The sequence below is a fragment of the Lynx rufus genome, unplaced genomic scaffold, assembly GCF_022079265.1.
Source record: "Lynx rufus isolate CCGP_SWC_20201006 ecotype Redwood Valley unplaced genomic scaffold, mLynRuf1.p SCAF_9, whole genome shotgun sequence".
NCBI lineage: Eukaryota > Metazoa > Chordata > Mammalia > Carnivora > Felidae > Lynx > Lynx rufus.
The window spans coordinates 110,086,773-110,110,995 of record NW_025814897.1 but is presented as its reverse complement, the minus strand read 5'-3'; the positions used below and the strand labels follow the sequence as shown (position 1 = coordinate 110,110,995).

At 40.9% G+C, this 24,223-nt stretch overlaps 1 protein-coding gene across 1 annotated transcript in view; it reads right to left on the bottom strand.

The window, feature by feature from the left end:
• The window catches only part of CUNH11orf80 (chromosome unknown C11orf80 homolog), a 97,573-nt gene extending 77,131 nt beyond the window's left edge, over positions 1-20,442 (bottom strand). Inside the window, exons 1-3 of the mRNA XM_047072467.1 lie at positions 20,398-20,442; positions 18,287-18,425; positions 10,940-10,993 (exon numbers count right to left, since the gene is read on the bottom strand). Coding sequence (XP_046928423.1) covers positions 10,940-10,993; positions 18,287-18,425; positions 20,398-20,427 — 223 coding nt within the window. The 5' untranslated portion in view covers positions 20,428-20,442. The remainder of the gene's footprint in view (positions 1-10,939; positions 10,994-18,286; positions 18,426-20,397) is intronic.
• Between the last annotated feature and the right edge of the window lie 3,781 nt (positions 20,443-24,223).

Genomic DNA, 24,223 nt, shown 5'->3' with positions numbered 1-24,223 from the left:
AATGAGGAAATTATTATAGGCAAGAATAATGAGATTCTGAATCAGGACCATTATAGGGATAGAGAAAAAGGAGCAGTTTCAAGAAATATTTAGGAGGTACAATCAGCAAGATTTTGAGTCTGACTGGATATGAATTTAAGGAAAAGAGAAGGAAAGTTCAAATTACTAGGCTGTATACCTACTTAGATAGTAAAAAAGGGAATAAACTTGGAGGAGGGTCAGGCTTTGGGGAGAACATGAGAAATTAAATTTTAGACATGCTGAATTTGAAGTATCAGTGGACATTCAGATGACTATGCTAAAAAGTTTAGAATAGAAGAGACTGGAGAGAAAAGAAAGAATAGATACTAATATAGAGGAACAATAGGTATATGTATGACAGGACCTAAGTAGGATTATTATTTAAGGAATGGGTGAAAGTTAACCATTTTTACCTTCCTTAGGTCACAGACTGTTAAAATCTGATTATGCACCTTCTCACCAGATACATGCACATAAACACAAAACTGCCCAAAATCTTAGTTAGATCAGTGACCTTAAGAACCTCTGTTATAGACTGATCAGAAGGAAGCACAGAGAGAAAGGGGTTAAAGTTATTCAACCAGTATTTATTCAACACCTGCTATATGTGCAGATGTTGTAATGGATTCTGGAAACATAGGATTAAGGCAGACTATACCCCTCTCCTCATGGAAGTCACATTCTAATTGAGAAAAATACATACATACATACATACATACATACATACAAACATACCAAAACAACAAACCCCACAAGATTCCTAAAGAACAAAATAGGTGTAGTGAAAGAAATAAGCAGAGTAGGAAGATAAACTACTTTAAATAGGGTAGTCAGGGAAGGCTTCTCTGAGGAGGTGACATTTGAGTTGAGAAATAGAAATGGAAGTGAACCAACAAGTCCCATGAAAAACTAGGGGAAGAATATTACAGGTAAAGGGAACAAATACAAAGGCTCAGAGATGAGAAAGAGTTTGGTATGTGTCAAGGAACAGAATGAGGCCAATGTGGCTGAAGCGCAAGTGAACTGAGGAAAGAATAGTTTGAGATAAGGTTTGGAGAGGCAGAAATAAGCCTGATCATTCCCACTAGCAAAATATGAGGGTCCCAATTTCTCTATATCCTTGTCAACACTTGTTATTTTTTTTAATGTTTATTTTTTAATGTTTATTTTTGAGAGAGAGAGCACGAGTGGGGCAGGGGCAGAGAGAAGGGAAGACACAATCTAAAGCAGGTTCCAGGCTCTGAGCTGCCGGCACAGAACCTGATGGCAGGGCTCAAACTCACGAACCGCGAGATGGTGACCTGAGCTGATATTGGACGCTTAGCTGACTCAGCTACCCAGGCACCCCAATGTTTATTTTTGAAAGAGAGAGCAAGCAGGGCGGGGGGGGGGGGATGGGGACAGAGGATCTGAAGCAGGCTCTGTGCTGACAGCAGAAAACCCGATGTGGGGCTCAAACTCATGAACTGTGAGATCATGACCTAAGACAAAATTGAGAGTCAGACACTTAACTGACTGAGCCACCCAGGTGCCCCTCTGCTTTTTTTTTTTTTAATTACAGTCATACAAGGAGGTATAAAATGGTATCTCATTATGGTTTTCATTTGCATTTCCCTAATAATTACAATGTTGAGCATCTTTTCATGGGGCTTATTAGCTGCTTATATGGATAAATATTGTCTTCATCTATTTCGGCTGCCATAACAAAATACTATAGACTGGATGGCTTAACAGAAATTTACTGCATATAGATCTGAAGGCTGAGAAGCCCAATATCAAGGTACCAGCAATTCAGCTCTCTTCATGGCTTGTAGACAGCTGTCTTTTCACTGTCCTCACATGGCTTTTCCTGGGTGGGTGTACTTGGAGAGATTTCTCTTTCTTTTTCTTCCTATAAAGCTGCTAATCCCATCATAAAGGTCCCACCTTCATAACCTAATCTAACCCTAATTACTTCCCAAAGGCCTCATCTCCAAATACCCTTGCATTGGGGCTTCAACACAGGAATTCTAGGAGGACACATTCAATTCATAACAAATGTCTATTCATATCCTTTGCCCACTTAAAAATTAGGTTTTTATTGCTGAGTTGTAAAAGTTATTTTTGTTCTTTGGATATTAGATACCTATCAGATACATAATTTGCAAATATTTTCTCCCATTCTGTAGGTTGTCTTCACTCTCTCTTTTTTAGTTTTTTTTTCCAGTTTTAATGAGGTACAATCGATCTATAACATTGTGTAAAGTTAAGAGGTACAACCTGTAAATCTGATACTTCTATGTTGCAAAATGATTACCATCTTGGCCTGAACTAACACCTCCATCATGTCATCCTGTCTTTTGTTGATAGTGTTCTTTGAAACACATAAGTTTTTCATATTGATCAAGTCCAATTTATCTATCTTTCCTTTGACTGCTTGTGCTTTAAATGTCATATCTATGAAGAATTACACGTATGTTTTCTTCTAAGAATTTTATAGTTTTACCTCTTAGATCTAGGTCTTTGATCCATTTTGAGTTTAACTCTTGCATACAGTGTCATATGACTTTTTAAAATATGCTAAAAGAGTAACCATAAAAGTCTACTCAGTAAAGAATATTCAAAATGTCCTCTCTTCCCATACCAACCAAATTCACTACCACGGGCAGCTAACAATGTCTGCTACGGAAATGGAAGGGATATGGTAACCCAAGAGGCCAGAGTTGGAATAGTAAGTGCCCAGTTGATTACTCAACGAGGGGTAACAATAGTTCAAGGATTTTAAGCCAAAACTGGTACAAGGCAGGCTAGCTCCCGCTGACTACTGAAAAAAAGCCACTCAGCTGGAGTATGAGTCAACTCCCAGGATCTCTAATGGTAAGAGCTGTCCTTCTCTTCCTGCTCTACCTACCCAAGCTCAAAAGAAAGAGAAACATGTCAAGGTTCATGTCCTTTCCATCTCCTTTCCCTGCACATCAAATCTTAAATATATTCTCAATAGTAAAGTACAATTAAATATATTTAACAGAGAAAAGAGTAAAGAAATATTAAGAAAGCAAAAGAAGATGAAATTCATCTATTTTTTTAAGACTTTATTTTATTTTTTTAAGTAATCTCTAAACCCGACATGGGGCTCAAACTCACAACCCCAAGATCAAGAGTCACATGCTCCACTGACTGAGCCAGCCAGGCATCCCAACAAATTCATTTAACTTTTTTATGTTCAATCAATCTTCTCTTTATAAAATCTTGCCACATGTTATGCAAATTTGGCAGCAAGAGACTGTTTAGGACATATCAAAAGTCTGAGGATTAAATGTGGACTCACTGGGTAACCAGGGACCAATGAGTCCACAAACTCTTCCTTTACTTCTAAATTTAAGCTGAGGTAAAGCTCAGTTTCCCCATCTCCGAAAGAGAAATGATGATAACATATAAGTCTGACCTATCTCTGGAGAATGAATGAGATCATGTCTACAAAAGGAGCTCCTGGAGGAAAAAGTGTCAGATGAGTACTGAGCCTTAGAGTTGCTGATCTTGTAAGATCTAAAATTATAATAGATTTTTTCTTTGAATGAGAATCTCAGATTTAAAAATACATAATAAGTCAGACATCCAAGAGTTCACCATTGTGAATTTCTCATTAAATGATGAGCAATCCTGGACCCATTAATTTCTCTAATGTACAAATAGCATGACTTCTCACTTCCTTTCAGAACAAATTAACAAAGAAGACAAAATTAAACTAAACTTTTTTGTAAAGTCTCCCTGATAGCAAAAGGGTGGAGTACAGAGAAGAGGCATAATCATATAACCATACATCAACAGCACAGCTGTCTTCCCCACTTTCAAGGGCTGGTATTCTTTTTTTTTTTTTCTTAATGTTTATTTTTGAGAGAGAGAGAGAGAGAGAGAGAGACCCACAAATTGTGAGATCATGACCTGAGCCAAAGATGGATGTTAAACTTACTGAGCCACCCAGGTGCCCCTGGGGGCTGGTATGCTTCTCTAGTCTTTTGAGGGGGGAAAAAAAAAAAGGTAAATTTTCTGACTTGGGAAAAACACTTGAACATGACTGGCCAAACTGTATTTTACTAAAGAGTTAAATTATGTCAATAAACATGGGAATGAGGAGGAAGTAATTAAAAAGATTAAAAAAATAAAAATAACATGAATGGAAGAAATAAGAAACAGCAAATAGGGACCTTTAAATATGGCCTTTTGCATATTCCCCATCTTATCACTCTCTTCTACACTTTCTTTTTTTTCTTTTCTTCACTAGAGTAAGGACATGATAGGAAGTAGCTTCTAGATCTGGGCAAGAAGGACAAACTAAAACATCACATTTCACCAAATAGATACTTATAAGTAGTTCTATATACATGGATAAGTATATACATAAATGGATATATAAATGGATTCCTATATAAATGGATATGCATATTATGGATATATGCATACAAGCATATATGCAAAATAATAGTATATATATCAATACAAAGTAATGAGAACTTTTAACGCATAAGAATTTACCTTTTTTTAACGTTTATTTATTTTGAGAAGGAGAGAGAGAGAGCGCACATGTGCATGAACAGAAGGGCAGAGAGAGAGGGAAAGAGACAGGGAGAGGGAGGGGGAGGGAGAGAGAATCCCACGCAGGCTCCGTGTCAGTGCCAACCCAATGCAGGGCTCGAACTTACAAACCATGAGATCATGACCTGAGCTGAAACCATTAGTCGAATGGTTAACCAACTGAGCCATCCAGGGACCCCAGAATTTATCTGTCTTAATGGTCATCATCCCTCAAAGTACAGAAGTTATTCTAATTGACAGAGGACCTCACATCTGGTCTGAGGTGTCTTTCCCTATCTTTATGTTCTTCCTAATAAGCAACTGGGAAGGACATATGTTTATATTCATATATAATTGAATAAAAGAACTAACAAAAAATTCAATTAGATTAGATAATGGAGAAAAGAAAAAAGAGGATGCCAAAAAAAAAAAAAAGCCAAAATGTTTAAGCCTGGAAAGTTATGAATGTTAGTATCATTGAAAGAAATGAAGACATTACAGAGCAAGTTAGTTTCAAGAAAATGAAACCCATTTTACCATGTGTTGCACATATATTTCAAAAGAAACCTTCAAATGGAATAGACTAATTGACAATCAAAGCTGGAAACATGTTAATGATAGGAAAAAAAGTCTCATCAGCATAGAAATGATATTAAAACTTTAAGAGTAGAAAACATACCTGAAGTAAATACAGAATAATAATACAGAATAATGAATAATACAGAATAATACAGAATATTGGTGGCTGAACTTCAAGGAATATCCTCTGGGTTACCAAAGAAGCACCATGAATATACATACTTCCATTATGTATACTTATCACGTTACATTTTCAGAGCTACCTTTCCCAATGACTTCCTGTGGCAAAGCAGATATTCAATTAAAGGTGTGCTGAATAAAAATATGAATAGTTAGGAACCAGAGAAGAGAGTGAGCAAAAAAGAGAATATAATCCATTAGAGAGGAAGTAGAATGGGGAGATTATCTTGGTCACTATTTATTAATCCAGCATAAACAAAACACCCAGAAATCAGAGCCTGTTTATATATGAATTGATCTGAAGTATACCAGATTCAGAGAAAAAGTACCTTGATACAATACTAATAGAATAGACTGAAGAGTAAAGAAAATTGAAGCTGGATGGCTCTACAACAGTAAAGTTCCCCTAAAAAGAGATCAGATCTTATTCTACTCACTGAGAGCCACCAACCAAGCACTGAAGAGAACATAGTTGAAAATGAATTCAGAGGCATACTATCAATTTTGTATAGGTAAGTAATTTTTTAGCATCTGAAAATCTCATGGTTAATGAATCAGCCACCAAAGACTGCCTAATGAGGCTAACTAAACAGTGTAAAGATTTGTGAATGGACCAGTTTAAAACAGTTTGTTGATAACATTACAGGAATGCTAAATAAATAACAATAGTAATAAAGGCATAATTAATGGTGCAAAAACCAGGGAGCTAAGGGATTTAAATCTTAAGCTTGGACAATTTCCTTTGTGAGCTTTAATGAGTCATTCTTGTTACTAATTAGTACAAACAAATAGTATTACACCGTGGAGGTTAGTATCATGAACCTGGAGAGAAGAAAAGCTAAAGTTAGCTACTAAATGTGATTGACTAAAACAAATGACTCAATTTTTATTATGTACTTGATATGCAGTACTTCCTCTTTGTACTAAAAGTCAGCCGCTTCCACTTTATCACAAGGATATAAAAACAGATTAAATAAATATGCATAAAATTGCTGTGAGCTTTTAAAATAATTAAATTAAAACCAAGTTACCATGACACTGTCTGAAGTTTGTATTAGCATAATAAACAGGTGGTTATTCCATAAACTAAATTCAACTCAATACCTTCTCTCCAGGTATTAACAGTGATAATAAAACCATTCCCTTGTACCTGCATGGTTTTTCACTTTTTTCAAAGCACTTCCGCAAATATTAATTGAAGTGGTAGTATTATATACGATCTGACCACTCATTAAAAAGGCATGCTAGGGGTGTCTGGGTGGCTCAGTTGGTTAAGCGTTTGACTCCAGTGCAGGTCATGATCTCGCGGTGAGTTCGAGCCCCACATCGGGCTCTGTGCTGACAGCTCAGAGCCTGCAGCCTGTTTCGAATTCTGTCTCTCCCTCTCTCTCTGCCCCTCCCCTGCTCATACTCTGTCTCTCAAAAAATAAATGTTAAAAAAAAAAAAGGCATGCTAAGTATCAGTTTTTGTCACAAGAAATACTCCTATCTCCTCCCTAGTGCTAATAGTAACATACTCCCTGTTATTTACATAGACTTTCACTTCTTTCAAAGCACTTTCACATATATTAACTAGAGCAGTGGCATTACGAATGATCTTTCCATTCTTTGCTTCATCCTAAGGGCAGAATCCAAAAAAAGAAGACTAAAGATTGAGAAATAGACTAGATGGTTTTCAGGCAGTCAATTCATGATTCTTAAAGCTGGACTCGGGTTTCCCAAAAGTCAGAATCAGAGCAAACTCCCCATCCAGCACAATATGCTGATTCTCCCTTTCTTCCAGACCAAAGGTTTTAGGAAGCAATAGAATTAAGTGATTAAGATAACCTAAGTATGGGTGTAAGGGAAGAAACCAAATCTGTCTTGATCACCTCTGTAACCCCTCTGTGTCAAGCACAAGGCTCAATGTAGAGCTAATGCTCAGTAAATCATCATTTACAATGATTACCACAGTAAGAACTTTCTACCCAAGCTCCCACAGAATATCTGCTATGGAGCCATTACTTTTCTTCCACAATTACTGCTTTCAAATGTGTGCACACTAAGAAGAATCTAAGGAAGATTAGGATCACAGAGCAAAAAGCAGAGGTCCATTAAGAATCCAGGCTACAAGAGCACCTGGGTGGCTCAGTTAGTTAAGCGTCTGACTCTTAATTTCAGCTCAGGTAGTGGTCTCACAGTTTGTGAGATAAAGCCTCACATCAGGCTCCGCATTGACAACATGGAGCCTACTTGGGATTCTCGCTCTCTGCCCCTTCCCCTGCTTGTGCTCTCTCTCAAAACAAATAAAGAAACATTAAAAAAAATAAAAAAAGAATCCAGGATATAGACTCCTGGAAGGTAGATTCAGAGGGCCAAGGCAATTTCAAAGGCAAAGGGAGATACACCTAATGACCCTTAATTTACTAAGCAAGCACTTTTAAATTCCCATGCTTAAACTAAAAACTCCTTCAGCAAACTGGTGCAGTCACTCTGCAAAACAGTATGGAGTTTCCTCAAAAGCTTAAAAATAGAACTATCCTACAATCCAGCAATCACACTACTAGGTTTTACCCAAAGGATATAAAAATACTAATTCAAAGGGATACACACACCCCAGTGTTTATAGCAGCATTATCTACAGTACCCAAATTATGGAAACAGCCCAAATGTCTATCAAAGTCCCTGATGAATGGATAAAAAGGATGTGGTATATATGTGTGTGTGTGTGTGTGTGTGTGTGTGTGTACACACACAAAATGGAATATCACTCAGCCATAAAAAAGAATGAAATCTTGCCATTTGCAATGATGTGGATAGAGCTAGAGAGTATTGTGCTAAGCAAAATAACTCAGCCAGAGAAAAACAAATATCATATGATTTCACTCAGATGTGGTATTTAAGAAACAAAACAAATGAGCACAGGGGGGAAAAAGAGAAAGGTAACCCAAGAAATAAAATGAAGAGAACAAGAAGAGAACGGATGGTTACCAGAAGGGAGGTGGGTGGGGGGAATGGCTCAAATAGGTAATGGGGATTAAGGAGTGCACTTGTGATGAACACTCACCCGGTGTTGGACCTAAGTGCTGAATCACTAAATTGTACACCTGAAATTAATTTACACTGTATGTTAACCGGAACTCAAATAAAAACTTTAAAAATAACAATAAAAAAATAAAAATTAACTCAAAAAAGAAGTTCCAAAAGGGAAAATTATTTCCTATATTGTTTATGTCCTTAAAGTCATTCATCATGTGAGTTATAAAAATAATTTCTTCTTTTCCTTTGATATGACCAAGATAACGGAAGGTACTTTGGTTTATCCAGTAATTGAGTTACTGGCAATTTGGTTCTAAATTAAAATTTTTAATTGATTTCATTTTAAAAAGCATTAAGAGAAGCACCTGGGTGGCTCAATCAGTTAAGCATCCGACTTTGGCTCAAATCATGATCTCATGGTTCGTGAGTTCAAGCCCCATGTCAGGCTCTGTGCTGACAGCTCAGAGCCTGGAGCCTGCTTCAGATTCTGTTTCCCTCTCTCTCTGCCCCTCCCCCACTCGCACTCTGCCTCTCTCTCTCAAAAATAAACATTAAAAAATTTCAGGGGCGCCTGGGTGGCTCAGTCAGTTGAACATCCGACTTCGGCTCAGGTCGTGATCTCACAGTTCATGAGTTCAAGCCCCACGTCGGGCTCACTACTATCAGCACAGAGCCTGCTTCAGATCCTCTGTTCCCCCTTTCTCGGTCCCTATCCTGCTCACTCTCTCTCTCTCAAAAATAAATAAAACATTAAAAAAATTTTAAAGCACTAAGAAACATTAGTTTTTAAAAGTCCAATGGTAGGGTGCCTAAGTGGCTCAGTTGGTTAAATGTCCAACTTCGGCTCAGGTCATGATCTCATGGTTCATGGGTTCAAATCTTGCATCAGGCTCTGTACTGACAGCTCAGAGCCTGGAGCCTGCTGCAGATTCTGTGTCTCCCTCTCTCTCTTCCCCTCCCCCGCTTGTGCTCTGCTCTGTCTCAACAATAAATCAAATATTTAAAAAATTTAAAAAAATAAAAGTACAATGATAAAATAAATATAAAAATAAAAGTACAATGGCAATACATTTCATAAACATTTATAAAATTACACTGCTCTAATGTAGCTTTATTGTTTCCATATTTAACACATAGAACATTTTCTTAAAATAATGACAAATGTAAGTTGTTGTTTTTTTAAACCACCACAAGCTACTTACATTCCAAATTTAGTTGGAGATGGTTTCTTTTAAAAAATTACTTTGTAGAGGTGTCTGGGTGGCTCAGTTGGTTAAGCTTCTGACTCTTGATTTCAGCTCAGGTCATGATCTCAGGGTTTGTGAATTCAGACCCACGTAGAGCTCCATGCTGTCAGTGCTTAGGATTCTCTCTCTGCCTCCGTCCCCTGCCCATCCCCCCACTTGTGTGTGCGCACCACACACTCTCTCTCTCTCTCTCAAAAATAAATAAAAATATGGGGCGCCTGGGTGGCGCAGTCGGTTAAGCGTCCGACTTCAGCCAGGTCACGATCTCGCGGTCCGTGAGTTCGAGCCCCGCGTCGGGCTCTGGGCTGATGGCTCAGAGCCTGGAGCCTGTTTCCGATTCTGTGTGTCTCCCTCTCTCTCTGCCCCTCCCCCGTTCATGCTCTGTCTCTCTCTGTCCCAAAAATAAATAAACGCTGAAAAAAAAAAATTTAAAAAAATAAATAAAAATAAACTTAAAAACATTACTTTGTAAAATTTGTAAACTAACCACTCATTAGGAAAAGATAGGCCCATTGGATAATTTACAAACTAGACAACCACAGATGATAAATATGAAAGCACAGTTCTCAGATCATTTTGGTCTTCTTAAAATAAATGTATATCCTTCAGCTTTAGATTATTCTCAGCTCAAAGGAGAGAAGAACTAAAGCCAAGGTCACCAAAAGCTCTTAAACCATACCAACTTTGGCATGTGGGGAATAGTATTAACACTAGACAAAATAATTTGCAATAAAGCATTCTTCACACGTTACCTCTTTGCACAAATACTTTACCGAAAATTTCAGTTTCTATCTGGGATAATTTTGCCTGAGTTTCTATAGAGAGTATTCAATTTTTTTTTAACATTTATTCATTATTGAGAGAGAGAGAGAGACAGAGCATGAGCATGGGAGAGGCAGAGAGAGGGGAAGACACAGACTCTGAAGCAGGCTCCAGGCTCTGAGCTGTCAGCACAGAGCCCGATGTGGGGCTTGAACTCACAAACTGCGAGATCATGACCTGAGCCGAAGTCAGATGCTTAACCAACTGAGCCACCCAGGCGCCACTATAGAGAGTATTCAGAGAAGCTATAGTGACCTAGGTGTCTTGTTCATCGCTGTATGTATACAATTTTATAGATCATCTTTCAGTAGGATTGCCAGATAAAATACAGGATAAAATACTGGATGGAACATACACTACAAAATTACTCATTGTTTATCTGAAATTCAAATTTAAGTGGGCATCCTGTACGTTTATTTGCTAAATCTAGCAACCCTATCTTTCAGTTTGTCTCTTTCAGAAAATAACAAATTCACTGCCAGGAAGAGACTTTATCTCTTGAAAGCAGAGTAATTCTTTACCTTTTATGAACTTCTTGAGAACCAAACCACCATAAGTGCTTCCTGCAGAAGCAACTGTAAGAAACAGAATACAAAGAAATATCACAAATAAAACAATTAAACAGATTTTATCTAAAGAATCTTATGGAAGCCTAAAAACACTGCTTATAGATACAATACGTTAAAAAGGTGACCACTATGTAACGAGTTTACTGAAAATGGAGACACCAAAGAAACATTATGAGGCTACAACTCTCTGGAGGCAGAAATGAAAACCAAATGGCAAGCCTTTTCACCCATATCCAACACCAAGGCTGCTTCTTTAGCTATTACTATTCCTGAGAGAAAAGGATTATAGGAAGACTGCACACTGTAACTACTAACCAGAATATATCATGCCAATAACCCATATTCCAGTGTAAGATTCAATTTAAAAAGCTGGCCTTTCTTTGAAACAATTTACTCTTTAGTAGAAAATATTTTTTAAAAATTTAATGTTTATTTATTTTTGAGAGAGAGACAAAGCATGAGCGGGGCAGGGGCAGGGAGAGGGAGACACAGAATTCAAAGCAGGCTCCAGGCTCTGAGCTGTCAGCACAGAGCCTGAAGTGGGGATGGAACCCATGAATGGTGAGATCATGACCCAAGCCAAAGTTATGACACTTACCCAACTGAGCCACCTAGGCACCCCTTTAGTAGAAAATATTAGACTATTACCTAAGAATTCTCCACACCGAGTTCTAAACTATGAATATCAGAATATTTAGAGTAATAATTTAAAAAAATTTTTTTAAGTAAACTCTACTCCCAATGTGGGGCTCAAATTCACAGCCCTGAGATGAAGAGTCACATGCTCTACTGAATGAGCCAGCCAGGCACCCCTAGAGCAATAATTCTTCAGAGGAAGAGGGTAAAGGAGGAAACAGGCACCTAAGAGGGGAAGAAAAGAAACCACCCAGAGACTTTTCCAAATTGAACATTACCCCTCCCCACCAGAGAGATGCGACCCACAGTTAAGAATTTAAGAATCATTGCCATAGAAATAAATGTCCCTATCCCTCAAGAAATGTGTATTCTTCAAGCAGGGTGAAAAAGTTGAGAATAATAACTACAGTGAGAGGCAACACCATTCTCTAGATGTGTGCTATCCAAATATAGTAGCCACTAGATACATGTGGCTACTTAAATTTAAATTTAGCTAAATTAAAAATAAGATTCCTCAGTCACACTAGCCATATTTCAAGTGGTCATTAGCATCATTAGTGTGGCTAATGGCTACTGTACTGAACAGCATATAGAATATTTTCATCATCACAAAAAGTTCTATTGAAATGTTATTACAGCAGTGCTTTAGATTTCCAGATTTTGAATGATTCTGGACAAATGATATTTCAAAAGGCCTGGGCCCAAGTAGCATAGAACATTCAATAAAAGACAATCATTTCTTTTTTCTTCTTAACATTCCTCACAAGCATACACTGGTTCTAGCTTAAGGAGAGTTGGTCACTGGGGAGAGGGATGGCAGGTGTCAGCAGGCCTACACCAGCGATTAGCAAGGAGCTGAACATTAATAAGAAAAAAATACAACCTATATATCTCACAGTGTGTCCATGATGTTTCTCAATTGCATATGTCATACTGTCTCCTCAAACATCTTTTAGTTTTAACAAGTACCATATCAACAATCGTTGAAAATGGGTCACTTCTGGTGAATGTACTCAGAGAGCAATTATCTTGCCTGCTCCACACCCCATCCTGCCCCCAACTTTTAGCTGTACTTCTAATGTCTCTGTACTAAAATAAAAGAGTACTAGGGGCATCTGGGGGCTCAGTTGGTTAAACATTAAGCATCCAACTTCGCCTCACGTCATGTGGCAGTTCAAGCCCCACATCAGGCTCTGTGCTGACAGCTCAGAGCCTAGAGCCTGCATCAGATTCTGTGTCTCCCTCTCTCTCTGTCCCTCCCCTGGTCACACTCTCTCTCACCTTCAAAAATAAACAAACATTAAAAATATATTTTAAAAAAGAATGTTATCCTTCAAATGCAAAGATAACAGTAGAGACTTAATTGTAAACCACATATTTTTAGAGCAACACCATTCCTAAAATTCCCTCTATAGAACAAAAGATGACATTAAAAAAAGAAGTTGTTGGGGCGCCTGGGTGGCGCAGTCGGTTGGGCGTCCGACTTCAGCCAGGTCACGATCTCGCGGTCCGGGAGTTCGAGCCCTGCGTCAGGCTCTGGGCTGATGGCTCAGAGCCTGGAGCCTGTTTCCCTCTGTGTCTCCCTCTCTCTCTGCCCCTCCCCCGTTCATGCTCTGTCTCTCTCTGTCCCAAAAATAAATAAACGTTGAAAAAAAAAAAAAAAGAAGTTGTTGAGGTCAAATATATTTGAAGAATGCTGTATACTATAGCCCATTTTTTAAATTAATTTTATTTTTTTTTAATTTACATCCAAATTAGTTAGCATATAGTGCAACAATGATTTCAGGAGTAGGTTCCTTAATGCCCCTTACCCATTTAGCCCATCCCCCCCCCACAACCCCTCCAGTAACCCTCTGTTCTCCATATTTATGAGTCTCTTATGCTTTGTCCCCCTCCCTGTTTTTATATTATTTTTGTTTCCCTTCCCTTATGTTCATCTGTTCTGTGTCTTAAAGTCCTCATATGAGTGAAGTCATATATTTGTCTTTCTCTAATTTCACTTAGCATAATACCCTCCAGTTCCATCCATGTAGTTGCAAATGGCAAGATTTCATTCTTTTTGATTGCTGAGTAATACTCCATTGTATATATATGCCACATCTTCTTTATCCATTCATCCATCGATGGACATTGGGCTCTTTCCATACTTTGGCTATTGTTGATAGTGCTGCTACAAACATTGGGGTGCATGTGTCCCTTCGAAACAGCACACCTGTATCCCTTGGATAAATACCTAGTAGTGCAATTGCTGAGCTGTAGGGTAGTTCTATTTTTAATTTTTTGAGGAACCTCCATGCTGTTCTCCAGAGTGGCTACACCAGCTTGCATTCTCATACTATAGCCCATTTAAAATATTTTTTTTCAGTTTATTTATTTATTTTGAGAGAGAGTGAGCAGGGGAGGGATAGAAAGAATCCCAAGCAGCTGTCAGCACGGAGCCTGATGCAGGGCTGAACCCCCAAACAACAAGATCATGACCACAACCAAAACCAAAAGCCGGACGTCTAACCGACTGGGCCACCCAGACACCCCTACCATAGGCCGTTTTAAAAAATGTCTGTATTTATTTATTTTTTTTTTTTAATTTTTTTTTTCAACGTTTTTTATTTTTATTTTTGGGACAGAGAGAGACAGAGCATGAACGGGGGAGGGGCAGAGAGAGAGGGAGACACAGAATCGGAAACAGGCTCCAGGCTCTGAGCCATCAGCCCAGAGCCTGACGCGGGGCTCGAACTCACGGACCGCGAGATCGTGACCTGGCTGAAGTCGGACACTTAACCGACTGCGCCACCCAGGCGCCCCAAAAAATGTCTGTATTTATTTTTGAGAGCGAGGGCATGTATGCAAGCAGGGGAGGAGCAGAGAGAGAGGGGAACAGAGGATCCAAAGTGGAGTCCATACTGACAGCAGAGAGCCAGATGCGGGTGAACTGAGAGATCATGACCTGAGTCACAGTTGAACACTTAACCAACTTGAGCCACCCAGGTACTCCTATAGCCCATTTTTAAAGATTCAGTCTACACTGTCCTATCAAAGGTTCTGAGAAAATACAAAGTAATGAAACTCCCTTGATTTTAACCAGCATTCCACAAATTTAGAGGACTATGTAACTCCTTCCTCCTAACTCATAGAAACATCTTGTAGCATGCATTTAAAAAAAACATCTTGTAGCATGCATTTAAAAAGAAACATCTTGTAGCATGCATCTTGTAGCATGCAATAAATATGTTAAAGACTTCAATTACTGATGGAAAAAGTATATAGTGATCTCTCAGTTTCTCATAGAAAGATCATTCAATAAAACTTGCTGCTGTGTTGTGAGTTCAATTTTGTACTCTAAAAGAGACTTAGAAGAACTAAGCCCCAGTACTTGTGAATACGACTTTATGTGGAAATAGGGTCTTCACAAATATAATCAAGTTAAGATGAGGTCATAATGGTTAGGGTGGACCTAAATCCAATTGGTGTCCTTAGAAGAAGGCTATGTGAAGACAGAAACACAGATAAACACAGGGTAGAATATCCCATGAAGGTAGAGGCAGAGATTGGAATGATACTCCTGCAAGCCAACACCAAGGGCTTGCTGGCAACTACCAGAAGCTAAGAGCGAGGCATATAATAGATTCTACCCTCAGAGTCTTCAGAAGGAACCAATTCTACTTTGACCTTGATTTTGGACTTCTGGCTTCCATACATGGGAGGGAATAAATTTATTTTATGTTTGTGCTACTTTGTTACAGCAGCCTTAGATAACTAATACATGGTTTTTCATCATCAGAGATTTCAGACCAAACACACCACTTCACACTTTCAGGTAAAGATGACAAATTGAACATACCCGTTATTTTTACTACCTCCTGAAACTGCAATGAAACAATAGAAACAATAGAAAACAAAGTATTTTTAAAAGGAATAAACCCACAAGGACAGGGAAAAGACAGATATGATTATAATAAAATTCTAGAAACTGAAAAGCAGAAGGACTAGTGAGAAAGGATTTAGGAGACCTGAGAAATTGAATTATAAGCCAGAATAGGCAAAGGCCAAGAAACAACCAAAGTGATACAACAAAATCCCCGAAGATTCAGGAATGCAGAATCAGGAACTCCTGGAAGTAGGGGTGGGGTGGGAGCTAACATAAGGAGAATCAATTGAAAAAATGAATTTAAGAGTAAGTCAGGTCTTTAGATTCCCTCCTCCACTCTGCATTCTAGGGACTGATCCTTTCTAACCTTGGTGGGGGTGGAGGAAGGGTTATTCTTTGAAAAGGAAGAAGCATGGGTTTTTCAGCTGAGGACCAAAGTTGTATTAAAAATAAATGGCCTGAATGAACATAAAGACTGAATGCTGAGATCTCTCTCTTATCTCTCCATCCCAGAACACTCACAATATGACTTTTTATCTACCTAGTGAGAGACTATGAACACATACATGGAAAAATCCAGCAGAATGCATATTGAACGTTAATTAATAATTATCTTAAGGGACAAAATGACTGGAAAGTCTCATCTTACACAATATATGTATCTGTAATATTGGAATGTTTCACGATAAGCATATATTACCCTTCCTTCTACCAAAAAATTTATGAAAATCATTACATAAAGATCAGAGATAATAAACACAATAAAGAGAAAATAAATGCTCCCTATACTTCGCATGGGCTGAAGAAGTCCATTAGGCTCAAAATACCTATGGAATTAGGTTTCTTTCCAAAAGCTAATGTGGCTCAAGTCCTCTGCTTTGAGTGATATCAACCCCGCTACCTTGGCCAGCTTATTGGATTGCCTCTGTCTCCAAATGCATGAACTAACACAACCATACACAGACCAACATCACTCTAGCCATGTAGCTAACCAAAACGTTCTTACAAATGATGGGACTTCTGTCCAGAGTGGAGTTCATGCACAGTAACAGCAAACCAACCTATCATATCTTCCTCAAGGATGTTTACTGCTAGGTACTCAAAGAGAAGACAGGGCATTTCAGTTCAGTGAGAAAATGTCTTGTGTAGAACCTAAAGTACTATTCAGTCTCAACTGGAACTGAGGATGACTTTCATTCCAAAGTATCCTTCAATAAACCTACAGACAGACACACACTCTCTCTTCTCTCTCTCATATACACCTACACAACTAAACAAAAAAGTGATCACTCCAAAAGTTCAAGAAAATTAATTGTTCCAGGGTGTCACTCAATGCATCGTCTTTCCCTCAGGACTGTAGGCAAAAAAATAAATAAATAAATAAATAAATAAATAAATAAATAAATAAAAGCTAATAGAAGAGGTTTACTTTCAAACTAACTGCAAGTTAAGATTATCAAAGCATGCACCATTCATCATTTGATTTCTTCCCCCCCCCCTTTTTTTTTTGGCCCTTTTCCAACTATCAAAGACTGGACATGAAAAAGGAGATAAAATTCAATGTAATATAATTTTTTTGTGAGAGAAGGATAAAACCAAGAGCAAGAATGAGATTGCTTTTGAGAATTCTTAAACCAGTAAAATAATCCTCTTGACCAATCCTGGTGTCTGAGTGATCTCCAGAGTCCTGCAAATGGACCAGATTTCCAGAGCCTTGATAACAAAGGGTAACACCCCAAAATATGGACTCATTTTACACTCCACCTTCATTGGCCAAGCAGCTGCTAAAAACAAAGGCCACATATCCCGATACCTGGCAAACAAATGCACTATTGCCTCATGAATTGATTGCTTCTCTGGAGTGCCCACAAGTGTATTTGGAGAGAAACTTCGAGAGCAAGTTGAGGAGCGGCTGTCCTTCTATGAGACAGGAGAGATTCCACAAAAGAATCTGGATGTTATGAATGAGGTGATGGTTCAGGCAAAGGAAGCGGCTACTGAGATGGCTAGGAAGCTGGAGAAGCAGAAGAAATGCATGAAGGAGAAGAAACAGCTGGCCGTCTCTGCCCTCGTGTCTTCAGAAAACACCAGTAGTACCCCAGAGGAGTGTGAAGAGACAAATGAGAGACCCACAAAGAAGAAAAAGCAAGAGCCCAGGAGACCCTCAGAAGACCATCTGCCTCTGTCTCCAAATGCAAGAAAAAGAAATCTTTTTTCCAAGGAGGAGCTGGTTAGTAGCGATCTTGAAGAGACAGCTGGCAGTGGAAGTCTTCCCAAGAGGAAGAAATCTTTCCTCAAAGAGGAACCAGTTAGTGATGTTAAAGAGGAAGGAAATAAGAGCATCCCCAAGAAAAAGAAGAAATTCTCTTCCAAGGAGAAGCCACTCAGCAGTGGACCCAAAGAGGCTGCTGGCAGCAAGAGCAGTAGCTCCAAGAAAAAGAAAAAGCTGCAGAAGTTATCCCAGGAAGATTAGAATGGATATTTACCTGGTTAGGCATAACCCACATGACATTTCCCAACGCATCCCTTATATCCCAAAAAAAAAAAAAAAAAAAAAAAAAACACAAATTCACAAGAATAAAAAAAAAAAAATCCTGATAAGAGTCATTCTACTCACCTTTCCTGTATGACACATTTGTAAATCTATCACCAGATACTTATTACATAATTACTTAAGTTTTTTAACTATAGAATAACCCTGGAATAACATGATAAAAGATTATGACTAATTGAAATTTTTAAATAACCAGAAAAAATCATAACAGAACAGAAAATCAATTATTTCTTCCTCTACTTACTTGTTGTTACACAGTGAAGAGTATTTTCCTGGTGATTAGAATTTAATGCTTCCATGGAAATCACTAGCTGTCCTTCCAGCAATGCTCCATTTGATACTCCTGTTTCACACTTCCAGTGAATTATTAAATATTTCAAAATCTGAAAAGGGTACAATTCAAAGAAAACAAATCTTTAGAAATCATAGTAATAATAAATGTATATGATACAGCTGAATTAATGATTCTAATTTCCAAAAAATAATATTCTTACTTGCAAAATGTCAGATTCACACATTTAGAACAAAGTATTGTGTCTAAACAGAAGAAATAACTAGGAAAGTGACATAAGAAAGGAGGCATAAGAAATTAACACAATGCCCAACAAGACAGGAAGTGGTGACAATAAATTGCTTTATTCAAAGGGTAAGTTCATCTGGAAATAATAATTCGGAAAAATTAAGTGGGAGTTTGTTTTTCCTGTGTCTTTTTTTCTCCCCAAGTAAAAGCCAACATGAATATTATGAATAAAAGTGGCATCTGGTTATGAATCATCTTTACCTTTCATTAAATCATAATTTCTGAGGATGGGAATACTAGTTAAAGATCACTGGCTCTGGAGGCAGATGCCTGGGTTTGAATCCCTGATAGGCCATGTGATTTTAGGCAAGTTACTTAACTCCTCACTACTTCAGCTTCCTCATTTACCAAAATGAGGACAGTCTACCACTTATGGCTGCTGCTAACTGTGGACAAAATAAGAGCATAATGCTTAACACAATGCCTGGCATACACACACACACACACGTATATATACACGTAGATATATACACCCCACACAATTTGTACGTATATATGTATATAAACACATATACATATATATTCTTATGTGTATATGCATATATTTTTAATACTTATAGACATTAACTTTCATTTTTAATAAGTTCATCTTTGGTGAAGACTGCACACAATATTTTAAATTAAACAGTCTTCCAAGATGTCTAGATAAAACATTCACTCTTGATGAGACAAATTTAAAAGAAAATATACTGTAGTTAATTCCATTACTTATGAAAGTAGACTCTCTTACACACTAAGGGACCATAGGGAAAATTACCACCCCTTTTCTTAAAGGCAAGATCTCAGCAAGAGAACTTGGGGATGAATATCCTAATTTGTACCACAGTTTATAACGATGGTTTCCAGGCATTTCTACAGTCTAACACCTTCCTTCTCACATCCTCTGTCGCTGTGCTTCCCTCTGTTACGATATTCCCGCAGTTTCTTTATCCGTGAGGGAGCAGTTGGGAAAAGAATTCCGGCCTGTGAGTCCGAAGCCCTGGGTTCTAGGCTAGGTTCTGTCGTCTGTAAAATCTAACCCTCCAACTTTCTTTGATGAGAACGAAGAAGGCGAGAGGGCCAGAACTTTCGGGTGCCGTCACGCCGACCCTGTCTGGCCTGTGGCTCTGTTCTGTCTAGAACCCCTCACAAGACCAGCGGCTAAGAATTCGATCAGACGTCGGCAGTGAAGGCGCCTCAACGGATGAACCCACGTGGCGAGGCGGCGCCTGGCGTTCAGTCCCACCTTCCACAGCTGGAAAGTTCCCTGGCGCGAGCGGTGCCGTCAGACCCGGGGGGGGGGGTGCTGCACCGCAGTCCGTCATCACCCAGCCGCCTGGGCCGACCCCCGGAGTGCTCCCCACACGTGGCCCACCGGCCGGCGGAACACCACTCTCCCTCACTGCCACTTCACCCCGACTGGTCTGGACTCCCGCCCCGGGCTGCCCATCCCTCCCTCCTGCGCGCCCTCTCGGCAAAGGGGGACACCCTAGGCTGGCCTCCCGACCTGAACCTAGGTGTCCGCTAACGCCGGGCAAACACTTCAGCCTCCGGAGCCCTGGGGCCGGTGCCACCCCCTCTGCGCGGGCATTCCCCCAAGGGAGCCCAAGCGCTCCCTCGTCCGCTCCTCACAGCCCCGTATGAGGCAGGCGGAATGTCCCCGAATCCCCTCAGTCCTGAACCTTCCTTCTCTACCTCGGGCCCCGCCAGACCCCTCTGCCCAAACTTCGCGGTCACCTCACAAAACCCTTCTCACACAGTGTCCTCCTCTACTTTCTCTCCCTTCCCGGCATCACCTCGCACACTGCCACCGCCGTACCCTCCATGCCGCGCGGGGAGCGGCAGCGACGCCCACCACCTGCTGCCAGCCCGGACGTCGACCTCCGCCGGCGCCCACGCCAGGCCGCGCGGCGTTCTTCCCGCCCGCGCGTGCGCCCCGCCCACCGGCCCCCCGCGCTTGCGCACTTTGAGCCGCGCCGCCCCCAGGCCGCGAGCCGCCGGGGCTTGTCAGGAGCGGTGGGGCGGTGCCGGCAGCCGCGAGGGCCCGTGGGCGGACGGGTGGGCCGGCCGCCGAGCTGGGGAGAGCCGCGGGCCGCCACTGAGGCTGGAGGTGAGCCGGCATGAGGCCAGACCGCGACTCTCCTTCCTCCCGAAGAAAACTTTCCCACGGTTCCGCCGAGGTGCAGTCCTCAGCCGGGAGAAGCTGCTGGTGCCCGGTGCGGGATCTCCAAGCAGCTTCTTGACTCTCAAGCAGCCTCACCTGTGGGGGCCATCCCACATGCCCTAGGCCAACCTCTGGTTCCCAGATTTACCAAATAAAAATACAGGATGGCCCAGTTAAAATTGAATTTCAGATTTTTAAAAAAATTATTTTTTTTTAGGCATACGTATGTATATCTCATGCAATATTTGGGACATACATATTATAAAAAAAATACTCATCTAAAATTAAAAACTGGGCGCCTTGTATTTTATCTGGCAGCCTACCCCAAACATGTCCCCAGCTTCATCCCCAGGTGCCTGGCCAGCCCCAGACAGGACCTGGAAGGCGCCCCCCCCCCCCCCCCGCCGCCGCCGCCGCCGCCAGGAAATAGGCTCCTCCCCACGTTCGGCTCTACACTAAGTATGCCAACTGCAGGAGCCTGGCTGGCTTTCTGGGCTCCAGCTGACAGGGCAAGCTCTGGGGTTTTCATGGAGTGTCGCCAGCCGGAAGGAAGGTATTACTCCAGACTCCAGCTACTGGACTTCGGGCTGGTTCAGGGAGGGACGTGATGAGAGGGGCTTGAGCCCAACCTGATGATCTGGCAGCTAGTTCCTCAGGCAGCTGAAAGGAAACAGGTGAGAGAGATTCCTATGTGGCAAAGAGTTGCCCAAGGAGAAGGGTGGGACAGTGTGTTGGCTGCTTTCCTTCAGGGAAAATTCTTCCACTCCAGCTCCAAGAAGTTAGGATTGGACAGAACAGATGGGGGAGTTGGTAGAGTGCCCACCCAGTACACAGCCTTGGTGCTACTCCAAAGAACATGTCTGCTGAGACCTGAATCATAGCCTTGGCCAGTCCAGGGTCAGCGCTGTTGACCACCCTCCCCATCTCAGTTGCTCACAGGTGGACCTACTGGAGAGAGATGGGTTTTATTTCTGGAAAATTCATCATAAAACCATCTCAGACTTGGGGCAGTTCAGTCAGAGCTGCAACTCTTGATCTCGGGGGCATATGTTCGAACCCCAGGCTGGAAGTAGATATTACTGAAAAATAAAATCTAAAACAAAACCAAAAAAAAACTATCTCAGACTTGATAAGAGAGCTGGCATTTGGGGAATCATTGGAGTCCGCCTCTCCGCTTCACTCCCTTCTCTCTCAGGTGTTCCCTTTTAGGCAGAGGCGTTGTCAGGGGGAAGGGAACTAACATTGATTGAATGCATGTTGTCTGATACCACTGGCTCTTTACACAAGTTTTTTCGCCCTCGCGAGTATCTTGCAAGATACTTACTACCTTTACCATATTTATTATCCATCAGTGGGGAACCAAGGCCCTGAGGATGGCTCTCTAAAATATTTCCTATAGAGAGTTCTGGCTCAGCAGGAAATGCCCCACCTTGAAAGTGGCATTGGAAATGAAGGGTGTAGGAACAGTTACCCATGTAGATGTACTTCAGATGAGTTGGTCATCCTGGTTTCCAGCCCTTGGCCTTGGAGTGAGCATCAGGGATAAACATGCAGGGAACACCCAACACCATCCTAGAGTTAGGGAGGCCTGACAGAGGTAGCCAGGGACACAGCCACCTTCTATACTGGAGGTAGGCAGAAGTAAGGAAAGGAGTCTTTGATATGAGGACCTGCCAGCAAGTCTTCCATAGCATAAACCCTTGTAGTTAGGTAAGGTTTGATGCAGGCTTGACATTTGGTGGGCACCTGCTCTGGGCTAAGTGGTCTTAACTTTTTCTAATTTATCTTATGTAATCCTCCCAACATTGTATGGAAGGTGTTATCATTGCTTTATAAAAGATGAAGATGAGGTTCCAAGAAGAGGTTGTATGACAGTGAGTTGTAAATGGTGGGGCCAGAATCTGAAACAAACAAAATTTCTTAACACCACTTTCTACTCCCCTACAGCTACCCAGTGCATCTCCCATCTGGATGTGACTGTCTCAAAGTCCTGTAGTATGGGAACATTGACATTACTGTGAAAAAGCCAATACCACTCAAAAACAAAGGAGCCAATCAACTCAGATGGCCTCGTCTCCCACAAGCTAAGGTTTGAATGAGCCACAGCTCCCAACCCTTCTCTAACCCATCAATGTGTGCTTAGGGTCTAGTAGCTAATATACTATTGGACTCCACATTATTAAAATGGTTTTTACCCAGACCCCATCCTCAGAGCAATAGAATGTCAGAGCCAGAATGGACTGCAGAGGTTGTCAATTATTTTCAATAGCTGAAGAAATTTGAGGCCCAAAGAAATTAAATGACCTGGCCAACGTTAAGGTCACTCTTGTCAACCAGGTCAACCAAGGAGCTTTTGGATGCTGCTCTGGACATTTTTAGCCCTGGTGTTCAGGGTCTTATTATCAATGTCTTCAGGGGCCCAGTTATCCCCAGTCTTAGTGGCATATTAATTCTGCTTGCATTCCTTCCCCCACCTCAGGATTTAGATTACTGTTGCAAGTCTGCTTTGGACATTCTGTTTATTCTGAGAAGAAATACCCTGTCTGGATAGAAGAGACCCCATCTAAAGAGCCCCGGACTGATTCTGACCCAAACCCAAGGGTTTAAGTGGAACCAAAACATCCGAAGGAATGCTGCCAGGTGAACAGTGACATTTTAGGAACTGTTGAGCTTTCTTTCCCTTTTGAATGTGCCCTCTCTGTGCATATCATTCCTAGACACCTCTTAGGTCTACCTCGTTCTCAGGCTCCCCTAGAGCATTCAAAGGCCCTGAAGAGATTGACCAAAGGAACTTAAGTGGGAAATATCCCTGAGGTACCCCTTACTAGGTTGATGCAAAACTACATCCATTTGAGAATTTTTCTTTCCCCCTGGGAAACTAGTAAAAGAGGCTGTTTCCCATACATGCATCAGGAAAGGGTTAACCGTTTCTCTCGGGTCCTGAGCCAAGTCTGTCCCCTACCAGTTCCCATAACCGGGTTTCCTGAAATGGAGCAGGTCCCAGGTGCCTCTCCACTAATCACATCCTTGGAAATGGGGCCAGGAAGCTCAGATTAGCTCATCCCTTCACCTTCTTGAGGCCTTCTCCACCTGGAGCACAGAATCTGGGGCAGCTTCTCTACTCACCTCCCTCTGCTTCCCTAGCCAGGGTCAGACAGGGATGTTCTCACGGAGGTATGTTAGGTTGTGGGGGCACTAGAGGCCACAGTGGTGCTAACTCTTGTGCCAATTCTTGGACGACAGCATTTGTCCTTCCTCATTCTAATACTTATGGGCAAAGGAAAGATTCCCCCCCAAGACAATACTACAGTTTGTATAACTAGAGTATTTTTTCTTCACCCCTCTTCTCTGTTTTCTTCCTCTACTTCTTAGAATGACTGACTATGATACCAGATAGCTTCCTGTTTTTCCTGGCTGACAATCCTCCTGTGTACAGAGTCTGATTCCTCATCCATCAG